Source organism: Petaurus breviceps, unplaced genomic scaffold (assembly GCF_028583685.1).
Source record: "Petaurus breviceps papuanus isolate PSGF00001 unplaced genomic scaffold, PetGlider_PUasm1.0 76, whole genome shotgun sequence".
Classification (NCBI taxonomy): domain Eukaryota; kingdom Metazoa; phylum Chordata; class Mammalia; order Diprotodontia; family Petauridae; genus Petaurus; species Petaurus breviceps.
In genome coordinates this window covers 47,288,790-47,300,077 of record NW_027186473.1, presented here as the reverse complement: position 1 = coordinate 47,300,077, position 11,288 = coordinate 47,288,790, and the positions used below count along the sequence as shown (strand labels likewise).

General features: G+C 36.3%; 1 protein-coding gene across 4 annotated transcripts in view; it reads left to right on the top strand.

Moving 5' to 3' along the window:
- The first annotated feature begins 581 nt into the window (after window positions 1-581).
- Window positions 582-11,288, top strand: part of GYPA (glycophorin A (MNS blood group)) — a 77,950-nt gene continuing 67,243 nt past the window's right edge. For all 4 annotated transcript variants that reach the window (XM_069105450.1, XM_069105449.1, XM_069105448.1 and 1 more), the window contains exon 1: window positions 582-840. In XM_069105450.1, the coding sequence (XP_068961551.1) occupies window positions 789-840 (52 nt within the window). In that variant the 5' untranslated portion in view covers window positions 582-788. The remainder of the gene's footprint in view (window positions 841-11,288) is intronic.

The following is an 11,288-nucleotide window of genomic DNA, read 5'->3' as shown; positions in this document are numbered from 1 at the left end:
CTCTTACAACACAATCAATATGGAACTGTTTTACATGATTGCACATATATTACTTATGTCAAATTGCATACCATTTTGTTTTTAAGGAGGAGGAATGGGGAGGAGAAAATTTGGAACTCAAAAAAAATTTTAAATCAATGCTAAAAATTGTCTTTACACATAATTGGGGGAGGGGGAAAATATCACTTTTTAAAAAGGGGGGGGGGGGAAGATGAGTGGACTCTTTGACTGATGTTGCTATTCTAGACAGAACTGTTCCACCAGCTCCCCTGCTCTGTATAAGCTCATATTTCTATTCAGTTCCATTTCACTTCTTCAGACAATCTCCAGGTGAGAAAACCTTTCCATCTGTACATATGCATTATCTCCCAATTCAAGACCAACCAAAAATAATTGTAGCTTGTAAACTTTTAAAAATTTCCCAATTTACTAAATATCAAAATGAATTTTTATCTTTTACCCAAATATTTCAAAATTTGAAAGGAAAAACAGTCCACGTAGTTCTGCATACTCATCCTAGAATTTCTTAGATACAGTTTCTGGTTTGTCTCCACCAATGTTGCCTTGAAAGCTCTGAGTTGGCTGAAATACACCCTCCAGTCATTGAGATATATTCTTCGTCTTTGCTGAATGGCCATTTCTTGCCGATGATAACTGATTTATGTCTCAGAAACATGGGCAAGACAGATAAATTTAAAAGACCGTTGCAGGAGACTGCCCAGCCAAAATTTCTTGGTATTTGTCTCCTTGGAGTATTTGGCTTTTCTTTCACTGAATTGTGAAAACAAATGTGCCATCTGAGGATGTATGAAAAGATAGTTCTTTTGTTACTTCTTTCAGGTAAGTGAAGAACTTTTGTTCTTTTTTAAAAAATTATTATTATTTTGGTGCTTTGGTTTGGTGTTGGGGGGCACACATTTGATACTATTACTGAAACTTTAACTACTCCAATGTTTAATTAAACAACAGATAAGAAAATCAAAATTGTGTTAATTGGACTGTCATTTATTTATGCAAGTCAAAAAGCAATGTCCTGTAATCAATTGGAAGTTCACAGTCAATCTGCAAAAATTAGTCACTTTCTTGAAAGTTCAGATTCCACCACTTATGGTGGAAGCATTCTAGACACCAAGCCCCACTCCTTCCAAAGTATTACTTTGAATAACTTTATTATGCTTGCTTGCTTTCATGTAGAAAGTAAGTTCTTTAAGGGTAAAGATTGTTTAGTTTCTGCATTTAAAAAATTTTTAATTATTTTATTTTGAATTTTACAAAAATCAAATGGAAATAATTGTAATTATTTGCAGATAACATGATAATATATTTTAAAAACCCTGAAGATCAAATGCTAGCTAGGTGGCACAGTGCCAGGTGCCAGGTGCCAGGCCTGAAGTCAGGAAGACTGATCTTCCTGAGTTCAAATCTGGCCTCAAAAATTTACTAGCTATGTGACCCTGCACAATTCACTTAACCTTTTTATCTCCATTTCCCCATCATTAAAATGACCTGGAGAAGGAAATAGCAAACAACTTAAGTATTTCTGTCAAGAAAAATTTCTGTCAAGAAAATACCAGATTTACAACTTGCAATTTGTATCTCAAATGTTTTGGTATGTTGTTTCATTGCTGTCATTTTTTTATGAAATATTTATTTCTGTGATTTGTCCTTTTATATACTAATCATTTAATATTAAATTATTTTGTTTCCAGTTAAATTTTTATTGTTTTTTTTTAAATTTCATTGTGGCCAATAAAGTTTAACATGCCTTCTTTTGTGAAACTTTTGTGCCTTAATAATTATTTGTAAAGGTGCCATACCCAGTTAAGACTATGTGATCCTTATTCATGTTTAGTGATCTCCAAAGATTAATAATCATATCTGACTTTTCTAAAATCTTATTGATCTTTTAACTTCTTTTTTTATCTTTTAATGGTGGCATTTTAAAAGTTCAAGAGGCGATTTCAGGGCAATTTAATCATTTTATTAATAATGGCAGCATTTTAATTAAAAAATGATCATTTGACCATCTTTCTCTTAGACCAAAGATAATTGTGGTGGCAGGTTCATGGTCCATTGAAAGAGGTGTGTTCCCAATGATGGCAATCAACTCTGACTGGCTAACAACTAATGACAGAATGAATATTACAATGAGGGGATGAACCTATCCAAATGAACTTTGATTATATCATTTACTTCTAAGTTACTTCCAGCCTTGTATAATCTATTTGAAGAATTTATCCCCACCCAAACCTGAGTAGAGCACAAAAACTTCCCCACTTGAGTTGGGTCTCAACCAAGTTAAGGAAGAGTTAGTCCAATATCATTATTATTAATGCACTTCAAGAGACTGAACTGAAATCAGCACTTTAGAAAAGAGAGAGAACTCTGGACCTGCCCAAATCATTTGTTATTAATAATAATTTTTCACATAATTAGATTTATCTAGGTTCAAAGGCAGCATACTCATTATGATACTTACTATAACTTTGTTTTCTATTCCTCCAGTTCAAATAACTTCAAGTATTTAGATGCTATATTGTTTGGTGCATATGTGTCAAGAACTGATATGGCTTCATTTTCTATGGCACCTTTTAGAATTATCTGGGAATTATCTAAATAGAAATGACAATTGAACACATTCAGGGTAAAGGTAAAAGGCTGGAGTAGAATATATTATGCTTCAGCTAAAGTAAAAAAAAAGCAGGGGTAGCAATCCTTATCTCAGATAAAGAAAAAGCAAAAATAGATCTAACTAAAAGAGATAAGGATGGAAACTGTATCCTGCTAACAGGCACCATCGAGAATGAAGCAATATCATTATTTAATATATATGCACCAAGTGGTATAGCATCCAAATTCCTAGAGGAGAAGTTAAGGGAATTAGAGGAAAAATAGATATCAAAACTATACTAGAGGGAGACTTTAATCTCGCCCTCTCTGAACTTGATAAATCTGACCTCAAAATACACAAGAAAGAAGTGAAGGAGAAGAATAGAATTTTAGAGAGAATAAATATGATATATCTCTGGAGAAAACTGAATGGGGATAAAAAGGAATATACTTTCTTCTCACTGGTTCATGACTCATACTCAAAAATTGACCATGTATTCAGGCATAAAAACCTCACACTTTGGTGCAGATAGGCAGAAATATTAATGCATCCTTTTCACATCGTGATGCAATAAAAATCATATGCCATAAAGGGCCATGGGAAGACAGACTAAAAACTAATTGGAAATTAAACAATTTAATCCTAAAGAATGAGTGGGTCAAACAAGAAATTATAGAAACAATCAGTAACTTCATTCAAGAGAACGACAATAATGAGAGAACATAACCAAAATTTGTGGGATGCAGCAAAGGCAGTTCTTAGGGGAAGTTTTATATCCCTTAGTGCATACATGAATAAATTACAGAAAATGGAGGTCAATGAATTGGGCATGCAATTGAAAAAGCTAAAAAAAGAACAAATTGAAAATCCCCAATTAAATAGTAAATTAGAAATACTGAAAACCGAAAGGGAGATTAATGAAATTTAAAAAAAAAACTATTGCATTAATAAATAAAACTGAGAGCTGGTTTTATGAAAAAAAAAACAATAAAATTGATAGACCCTTAGTCAATATGATAAAACAAAGAAGGAAGAAAACCAAATTATGATTATCAAAAATGAAAAGGGTGAATCTACCTCCCAGCAGGTTCTGGATGACTTGTGTTGTCCACCTAATGTACACCAATAGAATCACTGATGTAGGCACACTGGTTTATCTCTCAAGATTCTTTCAGATTTCTTCATCATTCTCATTGGATTTCTTATCAGGCCATGCAAAAAGGGTCTCCTTGAGGTTTCCTTCCAGCATCTTCAGAAAGCAGTTGGGAGTCTGTATGATCATGGATACTGCTACCATGGCCTCCACCACAGGTGAACCTGAATCATCAGGTTAAACTTTCTGTTTCCTTGTTCCGCAAGATTTCAGGTGTACCGTTCACCAACAACACTTCATTACTTCCCTCTCATCCATCAGTCTAAGAAGTAGACGTTGGACAGCTCCCTGATTTATGTATATTATTTTTTATTTGTGATCTTAATTATCTTTGCATTTAGGTGCAACTCATCCTGTTTCGTTGTGAAATTTAATGATCCTCAAAATACTTGACTCTACTGCATAAATAACTAATGAAATGTCATTAACTGTCACTGAAGTTTGTTCTTCCAGCTTTTATGCTTTTCCTTGAAGTGATATTCATTTTTAAAACCACAGAATTAAGAATATCATGAAAAAGGACAATGAAAAATTTGTGTATAGAATGAAAACCAGCATTCAACTGACAGAGAACTAACTAAAGGTGGGAAAACTAGCTGAGCACCATTTCATCTGGTCAAGGTTCATACTGAGGCAACCTCATTCCAATAGAATCATGCACACCCACACAATCATCACGGTCACAAAATTAAACTCTCTCAAAATTATTAGTTATCCCAAGTAATTTGTATGCTACCACATGACATGTATTCAATCAGGGAAAATTTTAATTCATGTCAACTTAGCAGGTGTATATGTACCAGACACTGTTCTAAGTTATTATTGAAACATAGTCCCTATCCTCAATGAGTTTAAGGTCTACTGATTGGAATCAACACTTACACAGATAAATAGATAAATAAATAAATACACACACATAATCATTATAAAAAGCGCACAAAAAACTGATGAGAAATGGAAAGGAGATGACACTCAAAAAGTATTTAGGTATTCTGAAAGGTATTAGTGAGTAGGGAATGCATACCAAGTATACAGCACAATCTTTGCAAAGGTATGGGGTCATACAGTAGGTTAGTTTGACAGTAATATGGGGGAAGGAAGAGAGGAAAAAGAAGGAGGAGGATAAGGAGGAAGATAACACAATAAGCTTGGGACAGTAATCTCAAATCAGACAGTAACAGTCTTTAAACACCAAAGAAAATTGTATTTTATCCTAGAGGCTATAGGGAGCTAGTGAAACTTTTTGATTAGGGAAGTGGAATGGTCAAAACTAGCTTTAACTGTACCAATATGGCAACCACATAGAAGATGCATTGGAAATGAGAACTATTGGAGGCAAAGTCATCTCCTGTGGTTCCCTATTACCTTCATTATCAAATATAAAATCTTTAGGTTTCAAAACCTTTTACAATCTGGCTGCTTCCTATCTTTCCAATCTTCTTACACTTTGTTCGCCTCCACATATCCTACAATCCAGGGACAATGGCCTTCCTGCTTTTCCTCATAAATGACACTCCCATCTTCTGATTGTCCATCATGCATGCTGATGGGAGGCAGTCTGGCTACTTTAGTCTGGGCTTGTAAGTAGTGATTTGCCGTAACAATATCATAACTTTGTGATGTAGATTGTTATTATGATTTCCATTTTACAGTTCAGGGAATTGAGGGAGGAATTTTGTGACTTGTCGAGTGTCACACAGCTAGTAAATGTTTGAGATTCAGTTTGAAATTTGATCTTCCTCACTTCAAGTCCATGTTCTATATTGTTTCCATTCACACTTATCTAAAGTCCCTTTGCTATGCCTCTCCTTCTTGCTCATTTATTTCACTACCTGAATTTTTCTTCTAAATATACATTTTTTACATCTGCCATTACTTTTATAAGTTCTATTTCTTTTGAGTCAATTTAATATGAGTTACTAACTACTTACACTTGTTTCTTCTTCCTCTGACCATTAAAGGGAAAGACTTTTCAGTTCATATAGGATCACACAGCTAGAGTCTAAGACTGTATTTGAACTCAGTTGTTCATGACTCCAGGTCCAGCACTCTATCCTTAGCACCAGCTGGTATGCAGTGTGATTGAAGTATGTAAGATGAAATAAGACTGATGATATAAGTAACAATCAGATTTTGGGGGGTTTTAAATGTCTGATAGGAGTTTGTATTTGTTTTAGAGGCAATAAGGAATCGCAGAAGGCCCTTGAAAATGTGATTGGATTGTTACATATATGTTTTAGAAATAGCAGTATGATAATTGACATGTTAAAAAGGTTAAAAATTTGAGATAGCAGAGGGGCGGAGCCAAGATGGTGGAGTAGAAGCACGACCCTCCCGCAGCTCCAGCTTCCACCCTCCCCAATCCATGTAAAAAGGGGACTCTAAACAAACTTTGGAGCTGCAGAACCCACAAAATGACACAGAGAAGCTAACCTCCCGCTGAGAACAGCCCGGCAGGCCGGCAGGAATCGGCCAGCGCAGAGCTCTGAGAGCCGAGCCCAGCCCCGCCGAGGCTTTAGCCCCAGGGCGGGCCTGACCCGAGGCTTTAGCCCCAGAGCGGGCCTGACCCAGCCGCCAGCCAGAGGGACTCCAGATCAGCAGCAGCTGTGGCCGTTTCCAGATTTATCAACACATAGATGCGAAGGACAAGGTGAGAGGCCAGTGCATTCTGGACTTTGGGACCCAGTAAGTGGGAGTGCGTGGCTTTTACCCCCAGGGGGAGAAACCACTGAGACGCCAGCACAGCCTGCCAGCGCCACGTGGTGGCTTCAGCTCCTGGCCTGCAGAGTGTAGGGGGACCAAGCACCAGTCTGAGGGGTAATCGCTCTTGCTTTAACCTGCTTGGATCTGGATTGCAGTCTAGGGTGGAGGTCCTGGGGTGTGTATCCAGCTTGCCAGAGCGTGTGGAGACCTCAGAGAGGGCATCCATCTAATACCGCCGGCAGCTGAGAAAACGCCAGCGTTTGGGAAGAAAACTCCCCTGTCTGGTGGCAGAGTCCTACTGTGGCAAAAAGCCCAAAAGTCAAATCATTGAGTGGCAAAATGAGCAGGCAAAGGAAACAAAGAAGACAGAAGATTCCAACATTACACTCCTATTTTGGGGATAAGAAGGAGCAAGGCATGGAACAGGAGGAAAACAGTGAAGTCAGAACTCCTGCACCAAAAGCTTCAAAGGAAAATACAAGCTGGTTACAGGCCATAGAGGACCTTAAGAAGCAGATAAGAGAAGTGGAGGAAAAATTGGGAAGAGAAATGAGAACAATGCAAGAAAATTATGAAATAAGAGTCAACAGCCTGACTGAAGAAAATAATACCTTAAAAAACAGACTGACTCAAATGGCAAAGGAGGCTCAGAAAGGCAATGAGGAGAAGAATGCCTTAAAAAGTCAAATTTGCCAGATGGAAAAAGAATCTCAAAAGCTCACTGAGGAGAATCACTGCTTCAGAATTAGATTGGAGCAAATGGAAGCTAATGACTTTATGAGAAATCAAGATGCTGTTAAACAGATCCAAACAAATGAAAGAATAGAAGGCAATGTGAAATATCTCATGGGAAAAACCACTGACCTGGAAAATAGATCCAGGAGAGATAATTTAAAAATTATTGGACTGCCTGAGAGCCATGACCAAAGTAAGAGCCTGGAAAGCATCCTCCAGGAAGTTCTCAAAGAAAACTGCCCTGATGTTTTAGAACGAGAGGGCAAAATAGAGGTTGAAAGGATCCACCGATAACCTCCTGAAAAAGATCCCAAAAAGAAAACTCCTAGGAATATTATAGCCAGGTTCCAGAATTCCCAGATTAAGGAGAGAATATTACAAGCAGCCAGGAAGAAACAATTTGAATACTGTGGAAACACAATCAGGATAACCCAGGATCTGGCAGCTTCTACACTGAGGGATCGAAGGGCCTGGAATGTGATATTCTGAAGGTCAAGGGAGCTGGGATTAAAACCAAGAGTCACCTACCCAGCAAATCTGAGTATCCTGTTTCAGGGGAAAATATGGTCATTCAGTGGAATACAGGACTTTCAAGCATTCTTGCTGAAAAAACCAGAGCTGAATAGAAAATTTGACATTCAGATACAAGAAGCAAGAGAAGCATGAGAAGGTAAACAGGGAAAAGAAATCATAAGGAACTTATCAAAGTTGAACTATTTTTTTTTAAGCAATTGGGGTTGAGTGGCTTGCTCGGGGTTGCACGGCCAGTTGTTGTTTCTGGGTGTGGTGCTGGGTGTCTGGGCCCGGATTTGATCCAGGTCGTCCCGGCACTGAGGCCGGTGCTCTTGCTTGCTAAGCCACTTGGCCAAAGTTGAACTATTAACATTCCTACATGGAAAAACAATAATTGTAACTTATGAAACTTTTCTCAGTAGTTGAAGGGATTAGAAATATATTTAATATATATATATATATATATATATATGTCTTTATATGAGGGTATGCAGGCATATGAATATATATGTGAATGTGTGTATATATGTTTACAGGTATACATAGATAGAGGGCACGGGACCAATTTAACAGGAAGGGATGATACTTAAAAGGTGAAATTAAGAGGTGAGAGTGGAATATAATGAGAGGAGATGGGGAGAGACAGAGTGGGGCAACTATCTCATACAGAAGAGGCAAGGGAAAATGGTTACAATGGAGGGGAAGAATAGGAAGGCAAAAGGGAATGCGTCAACCTTATTCCTATTGAATCTGGGTTGAGGAGGGAGGGAAATACAAACTAAATAGGGGATCTCACCCTCCAGGAGAATAGGGGGGGGGGGGGGGGGGGGGGGGGGGGGGGAGGGAAGGGAGGGCAGGCTGGGGGGGGAGGGAAGTTGGAAGCACCCACTTTTGAAAAGGGACAGGATCAAAGTAGAGAATAGGACAAGTGGGATGTGGGATAGGAGGGAGGGAAATATAGTCAGTCTTTTACAATATATCTGCTATGTTATTGTTTTGCATTAGCCACACATGTACAACCTATACTGAACTGCTTATCTTCCCAGTAAGGGTGGGTGATAAGGGAGGAAGGGAATGAATCTGGAATTCAAAGTTTTAAAATCAAACATTTAAATATATATATACTATTATCAATATTGTTTTACATGTAATTGGGAAATATAGAGATCCACCATGCCCTACTGGAAAAGTTGAAATGGGTATGGGAGAAAATATGGGAGAGAGCAGATCAGAGGTGAGGATATCCTGTGGGACTGCTGTTTTGGGGGGATGGGTGGGGGAAAAACGGGGAGAAAATTTGTAACTCAAAATCTGGCGTAAATGAATGATGTAAATCAGAAGTTAATAAAGCATTTAAAAAAAATTTGAGATAGCAGAGGCAAATGACACCAATTAGGAAATTATTATAATAATATCAGTGAGAAGAGGGACAATATGTCATGATATAGAGATATTATCCATTAGACCTGACAAAATCATCAAATAATAAAGGGACCAATAAAAGGAAAGGAAGTAAAAAATAAATCTGAGATTTTAAAGACAATTGACTAGAAGAGAGATAGTATGCTAAACTGACAGAGGAAAGTTATGGAAAGGGAAGATTTAGAGATACTATTACTTCATTTTGGATTTTTTGCATTTGAGATTTTTAGATAACATCTAAGTGAAGATGATGGAAATGATTTTGGTAGTATGTGACTGGAATTCAGAAGAGTGATCATTGTTGGGAGTAACAGCTGAGCAGCTCTCTAGAGATGATCATTACACCCTGAAAACTGAAAAAGTCATCTAGGAAAAGTGGAGAAAGAAGAGGATCACAGCAGGGCTTTTGGAAGGGTGATAGGAGGGGAAATTGATCCATTAAGGAAGAGAGTATAAATTCTTTAATTTAGGATTTAAGTAATGATGTTCAGAATTATAGCTTAAGAACAGACAATTGGTTTATCATGGCATGTACAAACATTCTCCATGTAATCTGAACATAGTGACATCACATGAATTAATCTATTTGTCTCATTTGACCTGTCCACTAAGAGATGACATATAACAGAATTAAATGATAAACTGTGTAGCACTGACTCTAAATAAAATAGAAATAAAATATGGGGGCCATAATGAAGTAGAATACACAGAGAAGTTTTATTGAAGTAGCTAGATGATATTGATATTAATACCAATAACAAAATGGTCAATACTTTCTTTTTTATAGCAATTAAATTTTAACAAGTGTTTTCCTCATATGAACCTCTCAAATTCCAAAATTTTTCAAAAGTTTCAAAAACATTCTAAAGACGCTATCCAGGCACGTGTTGTGTTCATTCCTTTTCATTCATATACTCCTGTACTCTGATTTCTCTGCCATGACCCAGAAATGTCTTCACCCTAAAAGTTCTCCTACCCAGGAACTTAAAACATTGAAAAAAATATTCTGTCCTTGTATCCTCTTCCTTTGATTCACTGGTTACCACCAGAAGTTTTTCCCCCCTGAGGTACATAAATAGGCCAACTATATCTACATTCACCTGCTTCTTGTGCCCCTGGCTCTAGAGTCTTTGTCTCCGTGTGAGTACTTCCTGCAAACTCTCCACTTTTCAGATTCTATTTATGTATTGTTGAATAAAATATGTTTGTTCAAGTTTTTACATATAATTTGAGAATAATAAGGAAATATTATTTAGAAAAATATTTGTAGTATGAATTAGAAGGAATTTATGTGGAGGTAGCATAGGTACATAAACATGGGTTATGCTAATGTGTTAGTGATTACCTGCCTGCATCTTCTTCTATTCTCATAAATATGTCCCTTGACAAGTATGTAGGTTACTCTTAAAAATATTTATTTTAAAAATTAAAAAATAGGCATGTGATTCAATTAGTTTTTAATATTTTCTTACTTTAAAAACAAAACAATTGTAAAATGATTGACTTTTATCCCCTAATCATTCTGGATATTCACTCTCAGATATCCCTCAGTATTTAATGAATAATATCATGGACCATCTGTTAGCTCTCTATGTTTAACTGAAGAGTCTATTTAAATAAGATGCTAATCTCAGCTGAAAACATTTTTTAATGTGTTTTCTACAACACTTGAGTTCATTTTTCACTACCTTACTTATGGATCTGAAAATGAAGAAACTGTAGTGAATTTGAGATTTTATAGAATGGAAGAATCAAAGTGTTTGGTAACAAGTTTTTTTTAAATAAAATTAGCACAATTACATGGAAATTATAGGTAAACTTGGGACATATAATTGAAGTTTGATTATATATCATTAGCTATTTGAGTGGTATACAAAAATGGAGCAAAGAGAGTATGCTTCTGTTGTTTAATTACATAGAATTAGCATGAATAGATTAGCATTTAAGTAATTTTTTGCTTCTCACCCTTTGTGAAATCTTGGTCAACTAATATCACCATTGTAAATCTCAAGTTCTTCATATGAAAATATAAGTATATGTGTACATATACATACATTTGCTCACATACACACAAATTTACCCATATATGTGTATACATATATATATATATAGTATAAAATATATTCAACATTTTTATGGGTAATAAAAACT